This window comes from Neoarius graeffei, chromosome 23, assembly GCF_027579695.1.
Source record: "Neoarius graeffei isolate fNeoGra1 chromosome 23, fNeoGra1.pri, whole genome shotgun sequence".
Lineage (NCBI taxonomy): Eukaryota > Metazoa > Chordata > Actinopteri > Siluriformes > Ariidae > Neoarius > Neoarius graeffei.
The window spans coordinates 16,311,376-16,333,487 of NC_083591.1; the positions used below are offsets into that span (position 1 = coordinate 16,311,376).

At 40.8% G+C, this 22,112-nt stretch overlaps 2 protein-coding genes across 2 annotated transcripts in view; one reads left to right on the top strand and one right to left on the bottom strand.

Annotated features, from left to right (window-relative positions):
• Positions 1 to 5,228, top strand: part of smc4 (structural maintenance of chromosomes 4) — a 31,063-nt gene extending 25,835 nt beyond the window's left edge. Inside the window, exons 19-24 of the mRNA XM_060905846.1 lie at positions 1,309 to 1,453; positions 2,851 to 3,024; positions 3,150 to 3,332; positions 3,854 to 4,086; positions 4,415 to 4,598; positions 4,904 to 5,228. Coding sequence (XP_060761829.1) covers positions 1,309 to 1,453; positions 2,851 to 3,024; positions 3,150 to 3,332; positions 3,854 to 4,086; positions 4,415 to 4,598; positions 4,904 to 5,068 — 1,084 coding nt within the window. The 3' untranslated portion in view covers positions 5,069 to 5,228. The remainder of the gene's footprint in view (positions 1 to 1,308; positions 1,454 to 2,850; positions 3,025 to 3,149; positions 3,333 to 3,853; positions 4,087 to 4,414; positions 4,599 to 4,903) is intronic.
• Positions 5,229 to 5,577: 349 nt separating this feature from the next.
• On the bottom strand, positions 5,578 to 21,454 carry trim59 (tripartite motif containing 59). The gene is made up of 2 exons (XM_060905848.1): positions 21,389 to 21,454; positions 5,578 to 8,095 (listed from the first exon to the last, which is right to left on the bottom strand). Exon 2 carries the CDS (start codon positions 8,047 to 8,049, stop codon positions 6,790 to 6,792), a length of 1,260 nt encoding a protein of 419 aa, XP_060761831.1. The 5' UTR covers positions 8,050 to 8,095; positions 21,389 to 21,454; the 3' UTR covers positions 5,578 to 6,789.
• Positions 21,455 to 22,112: the final 658 nt, after the last annotated feature.

The window sequence follows — 22,112 nt, forward strand, 5'->3', positions numbered from 1 at the left end:
AAGCCTCTACAGCAGTGTAACTGTGCATATGCTTAAAAATAGCATAATTTTACATGAGAAGTGAGAAGTCGCTCTTTTGATGTGAATTTCACAAGTGTCCGTGAAGGTAGGGTGGAGGGGAATTTTTATTTATTTATTTATTTATTTATTTATTTATTATTTTTAGTGGGTTAGTGAATATAACCAGTAAATGGTCATTGACTGCCAAATTATGAATAGGTTACCACTGTATATAATCAAAATTCATTAACCTTTTGGCATTTAAAAAAAAAAACACAGCAGAGCATAACTCTGGCCATAATAATTTGATGACTCAAAGTTCTGTCTTAAGTGATGCGAGGCACTAACGTTCTGTACAAGAAAAAGAATGGGGGGGGTTAATACCAGGAGTAGTGTCTCTCTCGATTGAGAGAGAGATCAGCTTGGTCAACCGAGAAACCTTTTCACACACCTGTTTCTCAGTTGACTAAGTCATGTAGTGCCTGTCGCTTCAGTGTACCACAGCAGAACTTACCTTTTCTGATGATGTGAATTGTTTCTGTGTGACAGCATTGTAATCAGATTTTGAATTTGCCGCAAATAAAACAATAGCATTTTGTTAGTTGCCAAGTCAGTTTCTCACCATTATGGTTATATTGCCAGATTCCAGACATCTCCACAATAAGATCCTTTTTTTTTTTTTGTCAACATTTTATGGTTGGATGCATGAACCCCCCCCCCCCCCCCCCCCCCCCCCCCGAAGGAGTTAATGTAAAAATGTGGAAGTATGTGGAAGTATGATCATGTATGTTGGACGATCTGGATAACCTAGCTTGCTCTGGGGGGGAACAAAACAAGATACAGCATGTATGGCTGGCCCTTATAATGACCAAGATAAGAGCTTAAAAGTAAAGGTAGTGAAATTACCCTGAAAATAGCCTTGGGTTCAACTGGTGAGACTTTCATTTTAATGTTCTAGTGGAAGTCCTCAAGTTCCAGCTGCAGTAGAGCTACAGGCTACATGTTACTGCACTACGTTTTATTTTATAGACAATGTTTTTAAAAATCCTAAAATTTCTTAAGGTAAACAAACCAACTTGGCTTAAATATTAAAAATAGATTAAATTATAGGCTGTTTTATAAAGCTTTGCTAAACAGCAAAAGCTGGTTTTGATGGGCATATTGTGCTAGAACACTGGCTAGAAGATGGTCAGTGTGTGTTCTTATGGGGGGGGGGGAGAACCCTACCATTTTCACCATTTCAAGTTTGTAATGATGTATATAAAGTTTTGACCCTTACTTCAGCTAATCCTTTTGTTTTCTTGACAGTAATCTGAAAAAGGCAGAGGAGACTGTTACACGACTGGAAACTGAGATTGCAGATAATGAGAAATTAATGGAGGAGCTCACAGAGCAGCTGAAGAAACTGGAGGATCAAGCAGGAGAGATCATGAAGTCTTGCCAGGAGGCTGAGGTATGTTACTGTGCACATGTATTAACATATGGATTGTATCATAAAAAGGGATACTACATCTTTTTAAAATATTATTTATGGTATATGAAAGTCCGAATTGTGGAGGAAATGCTTTGTGATGTATGGTCAGTGATGCACTGCTTCTGATAATCTGTAGTGAGTAAACCAAGCAAAATATTTATTTAGATATGGTTTAAAGTACTCCTTTGTTTTTGACAAATCAATAGCCCAGGCATTTGGCGCAAGCTATTGGTTGCTGCCGCCAGTATTCATGACTTCAGAGGTGGAAATTTTCTGAAGGCTCAGCATGCGTAAGATGTGACGTGTTTGCTGATGCATCCACAAGTAGCAAGGCTGTGGAAGTACTCCCAACCCCCCAGTGAACAAGTTCAGATATTGTGACCATTTTGAGTACATGTCTGAGGATTATTATTATATATATATATTTTTTAAATCCCCGCTGGCCAAAGGGAATTATGTTGTGGCGAAGTCCGTCTGTCCGTCCCAGAAAGGATTCTCGCCTTCTGAAATCAACTCCTCTCTCAATTTTTGGAGGAATTTCACGAAACTTGGCAAAAGGCTTTGCTATAGCACAGTAATATGCGTTTTGCAATATATTGTGGGGGATATTGTGCTCTCAGAGCACTCTTGGTTTTTAATTCCTTTAGATTTCCTACATTACATTGCCTACTTGTTAGCTCGTGAAACTGTGAATATTAGCTTGAACGAGGACTCTTGTCATCCATGTTGCTGTGCCCACCAGCAGTGTTTTCACGGCAACACCACTTGAACGTCAAACATTTCATGTAGATGTCCCATGCTGTAATCACAAGCTCTGTTTGAAGACAGCAAGTTTTCTTATCTGGAGTGATGTGTGTGCACCTTGATGCAATAATTTTTGCACACTTGCCTGAATTCCAAAGCCTGCTGCAGTGTGTGTTGGTGGAGTTGAAATCTGACCTTAAAAAAAAAAAAAAAGGCTTCAGCTAAGTGGGTTAATTAGCATGCACGGGCGACGGACGATCTTTTCAGAATCAGGAATGTGCAACCATTTGGAAAAACTGATTGAAAAACATACTCTGCTGCACAAACTTGTAATAAGCAGGGCAGTTATGACATACATGCACTTCACAGATAAAAATAGCCAGACTGTAACCTTTAAAGGTTAAAAAGACCAGACGCGTTACAGCTCGCCACCAACAAGCTGAACTTTTGTCGGATGCAAACAAGATGTACTACTTTTAGAAACTTTCTTGTAAGAGGATAATTTATCATATGCTTGTTCTTAATATGTAGCTACCTTACTTTTTAGTCTGTTCAACCAGAATTGGTCTGGGCAGCACACTAGAGCTTTAGTTGTTGGTGTTGACCATGTGTATGATCTACCTCACCTGTAGGAGGCGCTGCCTGAGGTGCAGGAACAGCATCGTGGGGTCTTGCAGGAGATCAAGGCCCTTCAGGAACAAGAGCACGCTTTGCAGAAAGAGTCGCTGAATGTTCGGCTGAAAGTAGAGCAAATTGATGCAGCCATTGCCGAGTGTCAGAATAAGATCAAACACTGGGAAAAAGAGGTGAGTGCTTGGACTAGGTAATTAGGCAGCTTTCTATTTATCCAATTACATAAACTCTTCCCAGACTTGTGGTTCTGTCTAAATATTACAGCATTGTTGTAGTTTATTCTTTCCTTCCTCCTCAGTCCACAAAGCTTGCTCTGCACTCGATTGATGATAAACCAGCAGAGGAACTGCTTCAGCTGACCACAGAGCAGTTGGAGGCCATTAAGAGCCCAGATGTCATTAAAAACGAGATTGCTCTTTTGGAGGATCGCTGCGCCCAGATGAAGCCTAACCTGGGAGCTATAGCAGAGTTTAAGAAGAAGGTACATGGACGTTGTTTTAAATATAGGTGTGACTTCCATAATTTTAGCTCTTACAAACGTTAAACCACAAATAAATGCTTCACAGTATGATGATCTAATCTTTAAAAAAAAAAAAAACACTTAATTGACCATTTAAAAAAAAATGGCTGGTGGAAAATTTAAAGGGGGAAAAATGATTTGGATTGGGGGGGTCAAATCCCTGGGTGGGTTTTTTTTTTTTTGAGAACAACTTTTAGATAAAATCTTTTTGCCAGTATTTATCACATTGTTGTAAGTTGAGTGGCTTTGATTTAAAAAGAAAAGCAGTGTGCAGTCAGAAATAGTTTGGTTTTGTTGTGGTCAACATGTCATGGCTTTCTATGTGTTTGATAGTCATCCTGTATTATAAAGTTATGAACATGTTCAGAGTGGCAGCAGTGTAACAAGTTTACAAGAGTTTTCAGTATAGAAAGAGTTGACACATGAAACTTAAGTCATTCATGGTGGGTTGCTGTAGTCTCTGTGTGTGTGTGTACATGCAGGAGGAGCTTTATTTGCAGAGAGTAGCTGAGCTGGATGAGATTACCACCCAGAGAGACAACTTCAAGAGGAGTTGCGAGGACCTGCGGAAACGGAGACTAAACGAGTTCATGGCTGGCTTTAACATCATTACCAACAAGCTAAAGGAGAACTACCAGATGCTTACACTGGGGGGAGATGCTGAGCTGGAGCTTGTGGACAGCTTGGACCCTTTCTCTGAGGGCATCATGTTTAGGTAGGAACACCAGAGTGACTCAGGAACTTAACTACCTGCATATGTTTTACATTTGGAGCAGTGGTGGTTCAGCGTTTAAGGCTTTCAGCTACTGACTGGAGTTTTGAAAGCTGGGTTGATTTCTTGAGAAAGACATGTAAAGAGTTCACTGTAACCAAATCAGTTAAATTGTGGCCACAAGGATTCCCTCCCCCCACCTCCAAGGAGTGTACCGTCACAGAAATATTGCCTTTTCTGTATAGACAGTTGTGCAGACTTTGAAGTGCTTTTATTTTTAAATTAATAAGCTGTGAGAAATTTCCCTAAATAAATTCCTCTCCTTTCTCAGTGTGCGTCCTCCTAAGAAGAGCTGGAAGAAAATCTATAACTTGTCTGGAGGAGAGAAGACTCTGAGCTCTTTGGCTTTGGTCTTTGCCCTGCACCACTTTAAGCCCACGCCTCTATACTTCATGGACGAGATAGACGCTGCTCTAGATTTCAAGAACGTGTCGATTGTGGCTTGCTACATATATGTGAGTGTTCTTTGTCACCCTCCCATTTTGAGGATTTAGTGTTCCAGATCTATTAAAGTACCCCAGAACCTTTTTGTTCCAGACCTTTAACTGAGCTGTATATCATACTTAATTGGATCAATCCCTGTTAGTCATCTAGCTCACATTTGGCACAGGTGAACATAAGAGCCATTTTTAGTACAAAGGTCCTTTTTTAAATTGTCAGTGTTTTATATTGTTTATCATAAAGCTTTTTTTTTTATTATTTCATGCTTTTTTAAAGCCCTTGTCATGACAGTTGTTTTTTTGTTTATCACTCCTGTCAGGAACAAACCAAGAATGCTCAGTTCATCATCATCTCTCTGAGGAATAACATGTTCGAGATGGCTGACCGCCTGATTGGCATCTACAAAACACACAACACCACTAAAAACGTGGGAATCAACCCCAAAACAATTGTCCTCAAAGATATTGAAGTTGCATCAGGATAAAGGAACATGTATCCTTGGACTTGTGGTGTTTGTGTTGATCACTTAAGTTTTCTCTTGCACCTTTTTCCATGTCTCTTTTCTTTCTCTCCTCCTGTGCAGGTGAAACCCATTTAACCTTATTAAAAATGCTGCTGTTTATTAAACTTTATATAAACATGAATATCCTTTCGAGTCAGTTACTTGAAAAAAAAAATCTAAACTAGAACTGAATTAGCATGCTGAAGAACTGCAGGTGTTAATTGGCTCTGGGAAGTACTGGCATTACATAAACTAAAAATATGAATAAGCTTAATCTGATCATGATCTATTCCATAGATCATAAACTTATGTAGTGAGGCAGCGTTTTACAGAAGCCTATTTTGTAGAATTCCACTTTAAACAAACCAGATACAGATGACCCCCCCCCCCCAGATCTAATGTTGCTGCTCTGGTAACCTTTCAAACGTTACACTTGTTCTGTAACCATCACTCTGAGGTGCTGGTACTGCTAACAAGAACATCCTACCAGGCAGAGAGAAACACCAAGTTTTATTTAATTACTTTTTAAATGTGTGTGTAAAACAGCAGTGAGAAACTGTGAGGCAGAAGCACAAGTGTGTTATTCCCCTTACTCCTACTGCAGGTCTCATGACTTCTTGTTGGTCTCCTTTTTCATTCAAGTAGTTCATTTTTGTAAATACAGGTGTGGGTTGGGGCGGCACGGTGGTGTAGTGGTTAGCGCTGTCGCCTCACAGCAAGAAGGTCCGGGTTCGAGCCCCGTGGCCGACGAGGGCCTTTCTGTGCAGAGTTTGCATGTTCTCCCCGTGTCCGTGTGGGTTTCCTCCGGGTGCTCCGGTTTCCCCCACAGTCCAAAGACATGCAGGTTAGGTTAACTGGTGACTTGTCCAGGGTGTACCCCGCCTTTCGCCTGTAGTCAGCTGGGATAGGCTCCAGCTTGCCTGCGACCCTGTAGAACAGGATAAAGCAGCTGGAGATAATGAGATGAGATGGTGTGTGTGGGGTTTTTTTTTTAATGAAAAACATTATTACAGAAACGTCTTCAGTTATTTTTGTGATCTTGCCTACCCTTAGCTGGCATCTGTTCTCCCTTTATGCAGTGCTCTTGCGCACGCTCCCGTTCTCATATATGTACACCCAGAAGGCTGTCCTGCTGGACTCTGCGCAGCCTGTAGACTGGAGTGTTAGACACCCACATGGTGACCAATCTCTATCACGCTGCACTGTTCCTGTGTAGATCATAATCAATACCTGCATTAGCCTACATAAAGAGTATCTTTTGACCAGTGCATCCCTTATTTCAGGTGTAATGGTTTAATTTCTAAAATGAACAGCCAATGTTTATGGATAATTTTTCATTGAAGGAAAAAAACCTGACAGATAGGCAGACAAGTTAGTTTCAGTAGAAAAATATCAGGAATTTTAAAAAGTAGAAACAAAACGGCACTATTGTAAATTAGTTCATAAGCTACCATACTTTTTTTTAAATATACTGGTTCATAAGTTATGAAATTCTCAAAACTGCTTGAATTTCAGGTGAATTAGAATGCTGTTCTGCTCCCCTTCTGTCTAAACAAGAATATTAACTGCTACATCGTGGCTTGGAGCAAGCTGTGCTCTGTTCGGCTGTCTAGTCATGCATCACGGAAAGTTTCACTTTAACTTGATGCGTATGTCCAGGTTAACTGTACACCACAGAGTACTGCTTCTGCTTGCTCAGTGACTCAGCATAACCGTAGTGTTTTACAAAAGAAGGCCACATGTTGGTAAGTGCTCTCTCCTACAGCCGAAATATACGAATTGAATTTAAGGCTAAGATCGTGAAGCAGGCAGTACAGAAATGTCCCTGAGCCATGAAGTGGTAAAGAAAGTTCATGAGCTAGACTCACTACTGCTTGTGAGAGATTGGAGAACTCAAGTGATTTTCCAGTCAGTGAATTTGACCAGAGAAGCAGAAGGAATAGTGGCACCATTAGAAAAGCCACAACAAAGACAGACTTGAACATCCACTTGTGAGCTAATTCTGGGTGTTGCTCTTTGGTGGAATGTCTCTTCACATGACAGGAGATTTCTGGAACTGGACTATCTTCCAACCTTCCAATGGTCACGTTAGCCCAGTGTTCCTTGAGGAACTCCTCTAAACGGGGTGATATGTGGAGGGTGGGGACTTCAGGCAGCTCTGTCTGAGTCAAGGCATCCACTCTCTCCCTCAAGTGGTGCACCTTCTCCAGGAAAATGAGGGCTGACTCATCTTCACTGATGCTTGAGATGATGGAGATGAGCTCTAGCTGCTCCTCCTTCATATCCTTAAGCTTCTCGATGAGTGGCTTATAAGCACTGGCCAGCTGCCCGTTGGCTCGATCCAGAACTTTCATGAATGCCTCTTTCTTGTGCTCAAGGCGGCGCTCCAGGCCCTGAAAGAACTGCATAACAGCTTCGCCGTCTTGCTTTATTAGACCTTCATGTTGAGATTTTTCCTTTTCTAACTTCTCCAACAGGCCACATACTTCTTCCCAGCGCTTGTCCGTGAGCCGCTCAACTAATCTGGCTGGGGCATTGCGCTCTTTGATGTATGCTGTCTGCAGATCATCAATGGTGTGGCCCTGATGCTGCCCAATAGTGAGGCACAAGCCACATACAAGCTTGCAGTCCTGAACACAGTAAACATTCAGAGGCTGGCGATGGTGCTCAGAGCAGGAAGGAGCTTGTGGCTCATTGTCACGCTGGTACTTTTCTATAATGGCGCGCAGACAGACATTAATCGGCAGAGCTTCCACGCCATTAGGTGGAAGTTCCACCGTGCTGCGGCAGTTAGGACACTTGAGTGGTAGGCGAAGTGGTCGCCAGATGGAGAAATTGGTAGAGATCTGGAGCACGTTGTCTAGACATGCTTTGCAGAACGTGTGGGAGCAGGGTAGTACTCGTGGATCGTTAAAGAGGGAATAACAAATGGAGCATGTCAAATCCTCCTCCAAATTCTCCATATCACAACAACGGGTGGGTTCTGCTGCTATCCTGAGAAAACACCCTCTGAAAAACCAGAAAGAAGAATCAATCTTGGGCCTTTATTCGTTTTCTGTATTAGGAAGCTCATTTGAGTTTCAGCCTAACATTACTGATCTAAAATCATGAAGCTGTGAACATTAGCTAGAATTAAAATTTAAGTGGAATGGCTCTACTAACTTGGAGGACTAAACAAACCTCTGTATAGGTTTAAAAAAACAAGACTTGTTACTCCTAAGCAGCCAACAATCTGACCTGATAATTACTGTGTTGTCTCCTTACTATAAAAATCTATTTCAGTCCAGGGTTATATTTTCAGATTGAGTAAGAATATTATGACACTTGCAGTCCCTGTTAATAACCTTAAAAGGTCTTGCACATGGGTTTGGAATGCTTAGTCTATGTAATGCCTTTTTGTAACGCTTTAAAATGAATACGTTAGTAACAACCAAAATGAATTAAAGCAGGGGGGGGAAATATTTTATCAAGCACAAAATTTATCATGGCTTCTGGATCCCGGGAAAAAGGTAGTTGTGCCTCAGGGCAAATCTCACACGACACCAGGCGTGGAACCCCGGTTATCTGGGTCATTTCCGTTCATCTGAGCCTGTGCTTGTTTACTCACTGCGATTGGATATTGTTGTAGGAATCTTACAAAAATAACGATGTGAAAGTGCTGCATTGTGTTTGGATGTTCAAATTCCTATACAACAGGGACATTCAAGTTCATGAATTTCTGAGAAAAAAAAAACAAATATATCTAAAGCGACAAGTGCGTGAGGTTTGTACAAATGAAGTGAGTAGATTTTGTCGCCTACTAATAATAAATCTGACTCAAGTGTTCACCACCGCCAGAAGAACCACATGGAAGAACTACTGGAGCAAAAAAGAAAACTGTTTATTAAATAAATGACATTCAATCTGACATTTGGACAGTTTGTTGGTTCCCTCATCACTCTCACTCACACACACTGTGCACCAAATGCAGGATTATGAGCAACATTTACATGCTCGTGACATCTGATCTTATCATATCTGATGCACTTTAACAGGAAGAAAAATGTGCGTGCATGGTCATCATTAATTATTAACTGAAAGGTGTTCTATGCTCTCAGATTGCAATATTGCAAGACTGTTTTTAGTTTTGTTCAGGAAAACATTGAAAGGTAACCACTGTGTTCTGCACATCTCTCTCGCTCATTATTTTTATATATATCCATCTCGCATGTGCTACAGAGGAAGCCTGTCGTGAACCAGCAGTTTCTTGTCTTGGGGGCTCAAAAAGATAACCATTTCCTCCAGAATATCCTTGATAATCATCTGCCCCTTCGTCCAACACATAAGAATCACTATCAGAATTCTCTCCAAAACATGATTCCGTATTGAGACTGTTCTAACCACTGCTGCGCACAGGAACAAAATTGTTACGTGTGATGTCACGCACCCCTTCAGGATCTTCCGGATGAGTCTCAGCAGATTCCGTGAAAATTGGCTGATCTTACTGATTTTCCATCAATTTATGGCCTTTTGGATCTAGGCCTGTCACGACAACAAATTTTGTTGGACGATATATTGTCTCAGAAATTGTGATAAGCGATATTATTGTTGACGTTTTTTCAAGACAATTTTATGCCACTAATAAAATAATGATCATGCAAACACACCCTTTCAAAGAACAGTAAACTTTTTAATTAAGTCAACTTATTCAATTTGAACAGTGGAACGTAAAAAAATATAAATAACTTAAAGAAATAAAATCAAACAAAACCACTCACAACAAAAACAAATAAAATACAATCTAAGGCTCTTAAAAATTGCACTTAAAGCCTAGGTCACAACCAGATGTACGATTTTTTGGCCATGCGATTTTTGGCGTTTCCCAAATCGCTGCGTTTTTTGTTCATAGAGAAAGACGCACGTTGGCCGTAAGTTTGTCTTGCAACCTGAAAAAAACGTAAGCGCCCGTAGAGTTTGTTTGACATGACAAAGAACCTCTGCGGCCAGTCTACGGCTCGAAAATCAGCACGTCACACACGCGCCCTCCGTGTGTTTCTTGCGTATTTTGCACGTAGACCGGCCATAGGAGCACATACGGCCGGTTGTGACCGAGGCTTAAGTAAATATTCTTAAAAAGACACTCTTTTCTTCACAGGCAACAGTCTGCCAATCCAGTTTCTCAAAGATTAGTACCCAGATAAACAAAAAGTGCAAAATAACATATTGCCAGCTGTCATTTGGATAAAAGTAATAATTAGAATGAGAACATGTAGGCAAGGGCGTACGTTTGGTATTAACATTGGTGGGGACACAAACCCAATGCCAACTTCAGGTCAGCATTAGAGGGTCACAATATTTTGCTCCATTGTGTTCCACCAAAAGAGTATCCATCATCTCTCCAAAGTCCAGACTTTTAAAATTTGAAGTTCAGAACTGTAGTAATTCATGAATAATAATAATAATATGCAATTAATTTGATTAATTGCAAATCTTGCATGAGATTAACTCATTCTACCAATTTGCAAATGTGTTTTACAAGTGAATAACGCATTGACTGTCAGGAGGGTGTATGTTCTTTTCCCCTCATAAACGGAAGTAAAACACACAGAGCCTTAAACACTACGTTACATTAGGCTGGCAGGGGGAGTGGGCTATCTTCTGTGTGATCTTTAACTAGTTTTAGAACGCTAGTTTAAGCTGATATGTGATTGATCTAACGGTAAAACAGGACGAGGTCTCTAGAACTTTGACACATTGAAAGGTTACAATTTTACTTGGCAACAGAATGTATCTGAATTCTGATTGGTTGTTATTATAATATTGCCCTTTTGTTGTCTTCTTGAGAGGAGGGAGTGACAGGGTTCTACAGAGAAGTTTTGAGCTGACCACTTTCAAATGAACCCCCTCGAAAACCAATCAGTTCAGCGTATGTATGTACTTGGTATGTGACGTTTTCAAAAGAGGTGGGAATAACCAAAACTTTCTGATCAAGAAGTTATGCTTATTATGCCTGAGCCATCCTGATGCCCTATGTCTGGTTGGAGTCTCATCACATCGCTCCTGTGGAGGACGGCCCCATATGGACAATTGAAAGTCACACTTGGAAGACACTCTGGACACTTACAGTAATGCTTTTATGGCTGAGGACTGCAGTTGTCATGAACAGTTTTGCACTCAAGTTTCCATCAATGAAGAGTTTATAACATCAACGAAACTGACTTCATGTTAAAACTGTTAATGTTATAGTCATGTTGTCTGTTGTTGTCCAGGTGAGGATTGGTTCCCTTTTGGGTCTGGTTCCTCTCGAGGTTTCTTCCTCGTGTCGTCTGAGGGAGTTTTTCCTTGCCACGGGCTTGCTCATTGGGGTAGATTAGGGATAAAATTGGCTCATGTCTTGGGTCATTCAGATTCTGTAAAACTGCTTTGGGACAATGTCTATTGTTAAAAGCGCTATACAAATAAACTTGACTTATTACATGAAAATGTTTTATTTAATTAAAAGGTGGATTCAGTGGATACCCTGGCTGGATAACTGTTGCATGCTGGGAGGCCCCGCCTTTGACGGAGAGCCATGTGAGACAACAGAAAACAGCACGGTGTTTTATTCAGTCAATGGGTCAAGCTAATACTCTAGCAACTTCCCTATGTAGATGTACAGGGCGTAAATGCCAAAATTGCTGTAAAAAAAATTACCGAGTTCATTTACCGTACAAGAAGTCGGTATATCGAATATCGTGACAGGCCCTATTTGGATCAGCTATGGTTCAAAAACCCATGGTCAATCAACATAATGATTATTGCTTTGTACAAGGAAAAAAGTGGGGTTTAGAGGCGTTACATACACTTTAATATACTGAACTATTATGAAATTTCAGCACAATCTATACTTAGATTATCAATTATTACTGAATGGAGTACTAATTCTATGCCATTTTCCATCTTCGACAGGGTGAAACAAAATAATATAAATCATTACCATCTCATCATGACCTTGGTGCATCATCATAAATTAGGTTGTCTTGCAAAATATTCAAACAATCCAGCAAATAAGTGATGGGCAAATCTGTAAATCTACAATCCGCATTAATCTGAATACATGTACTTTAATTTAGAGTGGCCAATTGCCCTTAGGTGTGAATGGATAAAGGGAGGAAAACCACACAGACACTGGGAAAGCATGCAAAATTCTGCACAGACAGTAACTCATAACCAAACCAGGGACTCTGGAATAAAAGGCATACATCAAGACTGGAAGGTGAGAACACCAGACAGACTAAAGGATTAAAGCCCTGCTGCATCACATCTTTTTTAGGTAAAGATAAAGCAATGGTTAATACCCACTGATCCCACGATCGGCCAGTAGCTGAATGGCATTCATCAAAGTGGAAAAAAAAAAAAGACCAACATGTTTACAAAAAGTTTACACTGAAACAGTCGACTCAGAATTTCATTACAAATTTTGCAATGAAAATCGCAAGTTCATTTTTAAGATTAATGTGTAAATCAAGACGGTACTGTGACATCACATTGCTGACTCACAGCTCCAGGATTTGATCCGGAGTTTCATTTGTTGTCCCCTATTTCCATATAGACCCCTTTCACTGATGTCACCCGAAACCGGAAGTAAACAGACCCTGCGCCATTTTGGAAGACCAACAAACTCGTGATAACGGCAGCGGTATGTGAACCCACGAGAATAAAGTGGAGTGGCAAATGACTTAAACAAACAAATCTGAGCTGTTTTATTTATGATTTATTGGCCCAACAGTAGACTTGAAAGAAACCTGTGTGAGACTTGGCAAAAAACTGTGGATATAATGGATAAGTCTGTGCATGATCTGCGGACACTTTGAGGTAAGCAAACGCAAGAAATTCAGATTTAAAACATGCTAAATTGGCCTCAAGTTGATAACTGTATGAGGAGCAAGCCTCCCAGACTTCTACAATTTAATAATAATAATAATAATTTAGGATGGTTTGGGGCTTGCTCTCCCTCCTATTATATAAATATAGTTGTTGTGTAGGCATATATCATAAATACATATGTATAATTTGGATAAATTAACCTAAATTACGGATACCTTAATAGTAACAAAGTAATTTTTCAACTGAAAAGGTATATTATTAAAAGATAAATATCAACAAGATTACCTTGGCCATAACTATGTGTAGGTTATTCTTAACAACAGCTGTAATATCACGAACCAAGCCACTAACAACATAATTGTAAGCCTGTAGCCCTTTGTAGGCTTTCAAGTCATCAGCAGTGTAGGCACTGGGTGTAAACAACAAATAGTTTACAATGTCTGGGTAGCAAACAGATGGCAGAATTGGTGTCCGGTCCTCCTTATGTATCTGACACGGAGAAATAATATAAATCGTGCTGCCTACCAGATTACAGTCGTCTGTTTTATTGTATCAGTACTAGTATCACTTACTATACTCATCAGTCATAGATTAGTCCAGTACAACATGACCAGCTTGCTTTTTTTCCATTTGACTGTCCCAAGTTTTTTCAGGCTGGTACAGTCAAAAATTGAAAAAGTTTTGGCCTCCTAAACTAGTCATCGATTCTACTAGTGTATTAATTAGAGTTGACATGAAAACGTTAGGTAAAAACTAGTACTAAACCAGTACAATCTCTTCTTCAAAGTTTCACCAAATGGTTTTATTTATGCAATTTAAAGCTCATAATACTGTATAACTTTGGTCGAGTAAAAACACGGAGCAAAAACATGGCTGAATCCTGAATGACTCCTATTTGTTTAAGTAGGGAACTACATAGGCGGCAAAATGTAGTTTTTTTTTTCCCCTGCCATGGAAGCGCACTTGTATACCGAGGAGGAAAGCAATTTGCATTACAGCCGTGAGGCGGCTCGGCTCGGTTTTCCCTTTCGGGCGCTCTCGTTTTCTGTTAGAATTTGGTAAAGAAAAAAAAAATATATATATATATATATATATATATATATATTATTTACCAGGGGGCGGCACGGTGGTGTAGTGGTTAGCGCTGTCGCCTCACAGCAAGAAGGTCCTGGGTTCGAGCCCCGGGGCCGGCGAGGGCCTTTCTGTGTGGAGTTTGCATGTTCTCCCCGTGTCCGCGTGGGTTTCCTCCGGGTGCTCCGGTTTCCCCCACAGTCCAAAGACATGCAGGTTAGGTTAACTGGTGACTCTAAATTGACCGTAGGTGTGAATGTGAGTGTGAATGGTTGTCTGTGTCTATGTGTCAGCCCTGTGATGACCTGGCGACTTGTCCAGGGTGTACCCCGCCTTTCGCCCGTAGTCAGCTGGGATAGGCTCCAGCTTGCCTGCGACCCTGTAGAAGGATAAAGCGGCTAGAGATAATGAGATGAGATGAGATTATTTACCAGCTTACCGGGTCCATTAACATAAATCTGACAGCTGACAAGGTCGGGATATAAACGAACTTTTGCGTTAAACTGTGTGCTTGGATTCACATAATTTTTTCTGAGTCTTATCATATGGGTCAAACCCATCAATCACAGCCAGTTTCTCCACATATCGTGCCCTTTCTGCAACTGGTAATGTACTCACATAACCCGAATTATCATCCATCGTGTCACTTTACTCTCGCTCGTACTTTGTTTTATATTGTGAGTGCATGTACTTGGTCTTCCAATATGGCGCCTAACAAAATCTCGCGGCGCGGTGACGTCATGTGAAAGGGGTCTATAGGTTTCCCTGGGGTTCCCCAGGTTTCTTCACACTACCCAAAAACATGCAGTGCCAAATGGATTAGTGACACTAGGTTTCCCATAGATGTGAATAAGTATGTATACCCTACAACAGACTAGTGTTCCACCCAGGGCCACTAACCCCAACTGGTGTTCTCAAGATAGATGGACTCTGGATACACTGTGACCCTGACCAACAAAAAGCTATTACTGAAATATTAATGGAAATTAATTGATATACTAATTGTCTGAGGGATGGATTTTTTCCTTTAAATTGGTCACAAGACATGAAATAAATCTAGATTGGCAGGGTGCTCATTTGTATATTACAGGCTTCTTGTAAAATCCAATATTGCGATTAAATGTAATAATTGGTGTATTGTACAACCTTGGCACACATCAGATGTTCAGTATGTATGGTGATTTTATATGGTTTTTTTAAACCATTAGGCCACCCATTTTTTATTTTTAGGTTCACGGATTTTTTCAACACATTTCTGATAATGTCGGTCGAAATTTAAAAAAAAAAAAAGTGTCCTTGTCTATTTTTTCACATGGCAAAATTTCAATGTCAGATTAAGATGATAAAATAATTTAAATTCAAGAGACTCCCTTTTTTTATACACACACACACACACACACACACACACACACACATATATACACAGTGTAGTATAAATACCAAGACATTCACTGCAGTTACATTTATCACGAACATTTAAAATATGAAAAAGACTTTTCAGTTCCATCTTTTAATACTGATTTCATGTACAGTATTACAAGTTTTAAAACATACATATAACCTTTTCCAGATATGTAGTATTGTTAACTAACAAAGCAGATTTTAATGGCATACTAGTTTAAAACTGACACTTTAACTGGCTTGTCAAATTATATTTATATTCCAGTGTGGCATTTGTCTGTTTTGCTTAACAAACACAAAATTACCAGCTATATCAGTGTATGAATATCTGTCATACTGTCAGAAACATCTCATTTTCTTTTGACTTTTTTGGCTACTTTCAATGCATTTCTGCAGACAATTTTTTTTTGCCTGCTACAAGACAGCTTGTGCAGATAGGCCGCACTATGCCGAATTCTTCTTTCTTCTGCTGCAGCTCAGGTGTCGAACTGATCTCACTGTCCCCACAGTGAAAACAGACATCAGGAAAACAAGCTGTTTTCCCAGTGTAATAGGTTGTTTCAATGGAAGCATACGCAATACCCTCTCTTACCACAATTTTGTCACTGAGGAGACCAGATTCAAACAATGGGCTGCCACACACACAGACCATTTCTTCCTGCACCCTACTGACAGCCTTTTCGTCACTTGCGGAGAGCTTTTTTCTTGAAGATACCACTCTTGGTTTCCCGCATTCTGCACAGACAACTACTTGTTGGACTTTGTCTGCTACAAGGCACCTTCCTCTTCTAATTCTACAGTCAGATACCTGCAGCCAAAATCTCAAACTAACGTTACTGCAGGCATGTTCAGCATGGCCCTGGTTAAATCGCTACCTTCTCTCTGTGAACCAAAGATTGTTTTGATCTTTTCATTGTTTATCTTCAAGGCTTGAGAGACGAAATTGCCCACATTTTGGTCGGTGAGACAATGAAAAGATTTTTTGTTTACCACGTTATGCTTACATAGAGTTGAGTCAATGCCTCGGAAGCCATGCTGTCAGCATCAGCCATGATCAGCACGAGGTTTATACTGTCGTAAAGCGGTCGTAAATCACCCCGTAGAATTTACAACATTCGAATCTAACATTCAAGTGAATACACAATGTCGTAAATAGTTTCGTTTTCTGACTTGGCTGAAGTGGATATATACAACACACGTTGTCGTTTGTATTTACGATTTTTCCATTTTTACTTGTGACAAATAGGATCTAGTACTGGGGATACAATGCTGTTACAAGAAAAATATGTGACCCAAAAGTTGTCATTTCTTTTTGTACATTTCAGAGGTTCAAATAAAAATACACAGACTTTTTTTCAACGGTAGTATTTAACTGCCGTCGGCGGATCCGTGATCCGAAAAATCTAAAATGAGTCACCTTACCAACTCTGAAGGTTCTGTTTCCTCCTCTGTTTGTTTGTCTTTTCCCAGTATAACTTAATAAAATAGGTACCCTATGGGTACATGTGGCTACTGCTTATAAATAAAAGTGTTTTCTGATACCATGTCCATACAGTAAATATAGCATATATACATGGATTAAAGCAAAAAAAAATTATTTGACTGAAAATTTTAGGGGGGCGGGGGGGTTATGGGTGGATTTCGATGAAATTCTGAGAATGGTTAACTTAGAACTAATAACTTATCAGTTAATTAATGGATTAATATATTCAATTTATTGCACTTTCTTTCCATTGCTTCCGTATATTATTTTTTTGTGGCAAACCACACAAATGCAAGCGCCTGGAATGTTTAGTTTTTTGCACCATGAACTAAATGGCTTTCCGTTTTCACCTATTTCGTACAGCCAAGCCCACCTCCACTTGTTTTTTACACCTTTATCGATGGCAGACACATCAGTGCCTTATTTCATGTAAAGCGCATCCATGCTGCCGAAACCGAAAGCAGAATGATATGCTCCTCTGTGCTCGACGTCAATATAGAAAAAAGATTGGATCTTCGCTTAAATTAAAATTTGACCTTACTTTGTGTTGAATACGACTTCAAAAACAGTTCAAGATTTTATTAAGAGAAATATTGTGGCCAACACGGCGGCACGGTGGTGTAGTGGTTAGCGCTGTTGCCTCACAGCAAGAAGGTCCGGGTTCGAGCCCCGTGGCCGGCGAGGGCCTTTCTGTGTGGAGTTTGCATGTTCTCCCCGTGTCCGCGTGGGTTTCCTCTGGGTGCTCCGGTTTCCCCCACAGTCCAAAGACATGCAGGTTAGGTTAACTGGTGACTCTAAATTGACCGTAGGTGTGAATGTGAATGGTTGTCTATGCCCATGTTTACATTAGACCGTATCAGCGGATCATCAGATTGTTTTTAAAACGATTAGTGTGCACACAGCAACACCAATACACGATTTGCGTGCACACAGCAATACCAATACACGGATACGCTCGGCTCCGCAGGCATCCTGCGCTCCAAATCACTCCGCCCTGAACAGCGAGTGCCCTCTGGAGGGTGCGCACTCCGGCCTTGCGCAGCTCACAGAGCACGCGAGTGAAGTGAACAAGCTGTGATTCGGGACTGAGCCGCTGTGTGTGTGATCCCAGCGCATATCACTTACCACTTGCAAGTGGAAGGATGGCAAGCCTAAAGACAATCATAACTACACAATGGGCAGTATTTGCATCAGTATTTGCAGTATTTTCATACTTTTATACTCTTTAATGAAAGGTGATACAAGGCGGAAGTCCGCGCCGTTTTTCAGCAGTCGCGTCACATGACCAACGCCAGCGAATCAGGAAGGTGGATGTCACAGTGACGTTGTCCAATGAGACGCCAGCTAGAGCTCAGCACAGCGTATCCACGTATTCTGAATGTTTACACAGCACCGGAGCGGACACGATCTGGATTGAATACGTGGACGCTGGCGGATTCCCGTTTCCCGGCGGTTTAATGTAAACGGACAGTGCATCCGCGAAGAAAACGAGACAGATACGGTCTAATGTAAATGTAGCCCATGTGTCAGCCCTGTGATGACCTGGCGACTTGTCCAGGGTGTACCCCGCCTTTCGCCCGTAGTCAGCTGGGATAGGCTCCAGCTTGCCTGTGACCCTGTAGAACAGGATAAAGCGGCTAGAGATAACGAGATGAGATTGTGGCCAACACGAGTGTTAAGTTACCTAAAAGATCGCGTGAAGTTGGCTACTATCTACTTTGCGTTCGTTCTCATTTTCCTCCATCATTTCATAGACCAGAAACAGATGTTTTGACGTAATTTAACTTAGTAGGCTATGATTATTATTTAACCGTAGTCTTCTAGACATTTTGACTGTTTGGGGCATTGAACGCTGGTGTATGATTTTCAGGGAATAAAGTTTAGCGCATGTCGGAACATCATTGCGCTCACAGCCTCCAACTCCTCAAACGTCCTTTTAACTGTGATATAACGTAGGCTATAAGGCACGGTTCTAACATACCTTACACATTGGCCTAACGAAAATAATAATTGTTGGGGCGTCTGCTGATTTGTTAGCTATAAATTTAGGTCTAATTACTTCTGACAGTCTGCAAGCATTGCACCGTCAGGTCTTCAAGTCTGGCTGAAGCAGAGGAGCGGGCTTTCCGGGGTTTATTTTTTCGTTTTTTTTTTTAACATGCTCTATTTCTATATGTCCAGGTTTGAACCAAGTCATTTTGGCAAGATTTAAATTTAATACAAAACAGAAGTTGTCAGACACAAGCACGCCAAGCACATGGGAATGTATTTTGCCAATTTTGACAGCGCATGTTTTTTTAATGCCGCACTGTAGACAGCGAACATTTAAACATGATCAAACATAGGAAATGAACGACACAAAGCATGGCTCAAAAACAAAAAAGTTAAATAAACCCTGCTGATAGTTGACGGTGTTGCAACACATCAGTGTTATAACCCAATCTCTACCCAACCACCCGTCATTTTAATTCTCCTCAGATCAGCACCAACCTCACATTTGGCCTTGAGAGAGTTCAGTTGACGGAAATCCGTCACACGACGGAAAACTTTAATCCATGTATATATTTACTATGAGGCAGTAGCCACAAAAATGAAGTGTAATTCAAAAATGAATAATTTAAAAAAATTAAAAAAAAAAAAAAATCACAGAAGTAAAACATACCAAGTGTCTGTATTATTCTACTCTTACAGTTTTCAAAGCTGAAACCTCTGAACCAAGGCTGACATACACACGCTGTTGCCATGACTGAAACTCCCAGAATTTCCCAGAAAAGGCCCGGCGCTAGAGCTCAGTGGTCTCAATATTCTTTTCGACAGCTTCCCATAACAACTCGCAAGTGTGTCACATCTCCATCACACATAGGACCACTGGACAAAGAAGGCGAGGAAAGGGGGACAACCTGGAGTATATTTTAAAATAGGAACTCACTTTCCCTCGGTGAGAAGCATAAACATGTCTGAAAGCGATTTCTTTAGTCTCGTCCATTTATTTCGAATGGCAAATCCAAATGTATACACTCACCAGTCATTTTAATAGGAAGACCTGTATGCACCATGCACTATTGCTACACTCATTCTTACAACACGATGACATAGTGGCTACAGCCTCTATACGAGGCGGTAGCAACAAAAAGTAGTGAACGGATTTTGATGAACTTTGGTATACTGTCACCTCACAGCAAGAAGGTCTGGGTTCGAGCCCCGTGGCCAGCGAGGGCCGTTCTGTGCGGAGTTTGCATGTTCTCCCTGTGTCCACGTGGGTTTCCTCCAGGTGCTCCGGTTTCAAACATAGGAAACACACCAGTTAGGTTAACTGGTGACTCTAAATTGACCGTAGGTGTGAATGTGAGTGTGAATGGTTGTCTGTGTCTATGCGTCAGCCCTGTGATGACCTGGCGACTTGTCCAGGGTGTACCCCGCCTTTCGCCCGTAGTCAGCTGGGATAGGCTCCAGCTTGCCTGCGACCCTGCAGAACAGGATAAAGCAGCTAGAGATAATGAGATGAGCTTTAGTATTATCCTTGGTTTCAAGTGATTTGATTTTGATATGTGGCTTGGTGGAGGTATGCACTCTACCGAGTGCCCCTCTAGTTTACAACTTAAATATTCAGTAATAAAAGATTCAGCTTTAATGAACCTAAAGTTACATTCCAGGCATTTAGCAGACACTCTTATTCAGAGCAACGTACAACATACCCGGAGCAGCCTGGGGAGCAGTTGGGGATTAGGTGCCTTGCTCAAGAGCACTTCAGCCATTCCTGCTGGTCCAGAGAGTCAAACCAGCAACCTTCTGGTCCCAAAAGCTACTTCTCTAACCATTAGACCATGGCTTAGAATATTACTATGAAGTGCTGGGTATATGTCAATATTACTATTATACTATGAAAGATCACCTGGAGTGTGTTTTGTTAGATGAAATAACACACAGAATGGAGAAGGCTTTTGGCTGTTTACTTCAGCTCAGGTCTCATAGGGTTTATTTACTGCTTAACAAACAGAAGCGTCACACTTCAAATGTTCGTTTTTCCCGTGTATTTAAAATCACAGAAATTATTAATAACATGTTTCAAGAACTCTCAAAAGACTGTAACACCCAGAACCTGACGAAAATTTATAATAAGGTGACCAAAACCTGAGGAAAACAAGTTAACGAAGCGCGAGCCGGATATGACGTTGGGCTCGAGCTCCAGCATGAAACGCGACTCCTTCCGGCTGCTAGTTTGTCAGTCAGCAGCTATGCTATTACTTCCGCTAATTAACATAAATTACATTAAATAATTGTTTATCTTCTGTGAAATGACCTAACTAAACATCTAACTGTTAATTCTGTCAGGTCTGAATACTCTTCACTTTAGCTCGCTTGTATTTGTTAGAACAGGGGAAAGAGAAACAGCTTGCTACAGTTGCTAACTGAAAACAATAACCGTACTAAACTGTATTATGACGTAAATAATGTGTAATATATATATATTTTTATTATTATAATCCAACATGCACACTCACCTCAGCAATACAGCCCCCCACACGCGCTCACTGCCTTCTATCCGAGTAACTGCCTGCTGGTGGATAGAGCGCATGCGCGTTTGAAACACTTTCCACCAATCACAGCTTTCTATTTTAGGCGTTTTGAATCAAACGCGTCTTGACAGTTACAGATGCTCTGAACAACACACTGCAAAGATCCTTCAAAAGTAACTGACCGGTGATAAATATTCATACATGTCAACCCCTTTGGGCGTAGTATCAGAGGAAGAAATGCATAAAATCAACATAAAATCCTTATAGCCTTCGAATCGCACCAAACTTTTATTTAGATGTACATTTGTACAATACACATTTACTGCTATCCTATTGTTCATAGGGTAGGCTGCTCCCACTCCAAAGGAAAATACTTTTTACAGACTCAGGGAAAACACTCAAACTCCACTGTCTGTGCACTGTCAGTCAAAGTGTAGGCTGCTCCCATTTCAATGGGATACTTTTCACAGAGACCATTTTTGTCCACAGTCCACTTTTCATATAGCCAGAGAAAGCACTCAAACCTCACCATTTTTGTCCACAGTCAGTCATGTTTACATATGATCTTGATTATAATCACTGGCAGCCTTTGCCAGCTGTAACTGCCTTTCTGTGGGGGTGATGTCACAACAGAAGCATACATGTCAACCTATACGGAATGTCCGTATTTTATACGGATTTGATTCAATAAACGTAGTATACGGGCGTA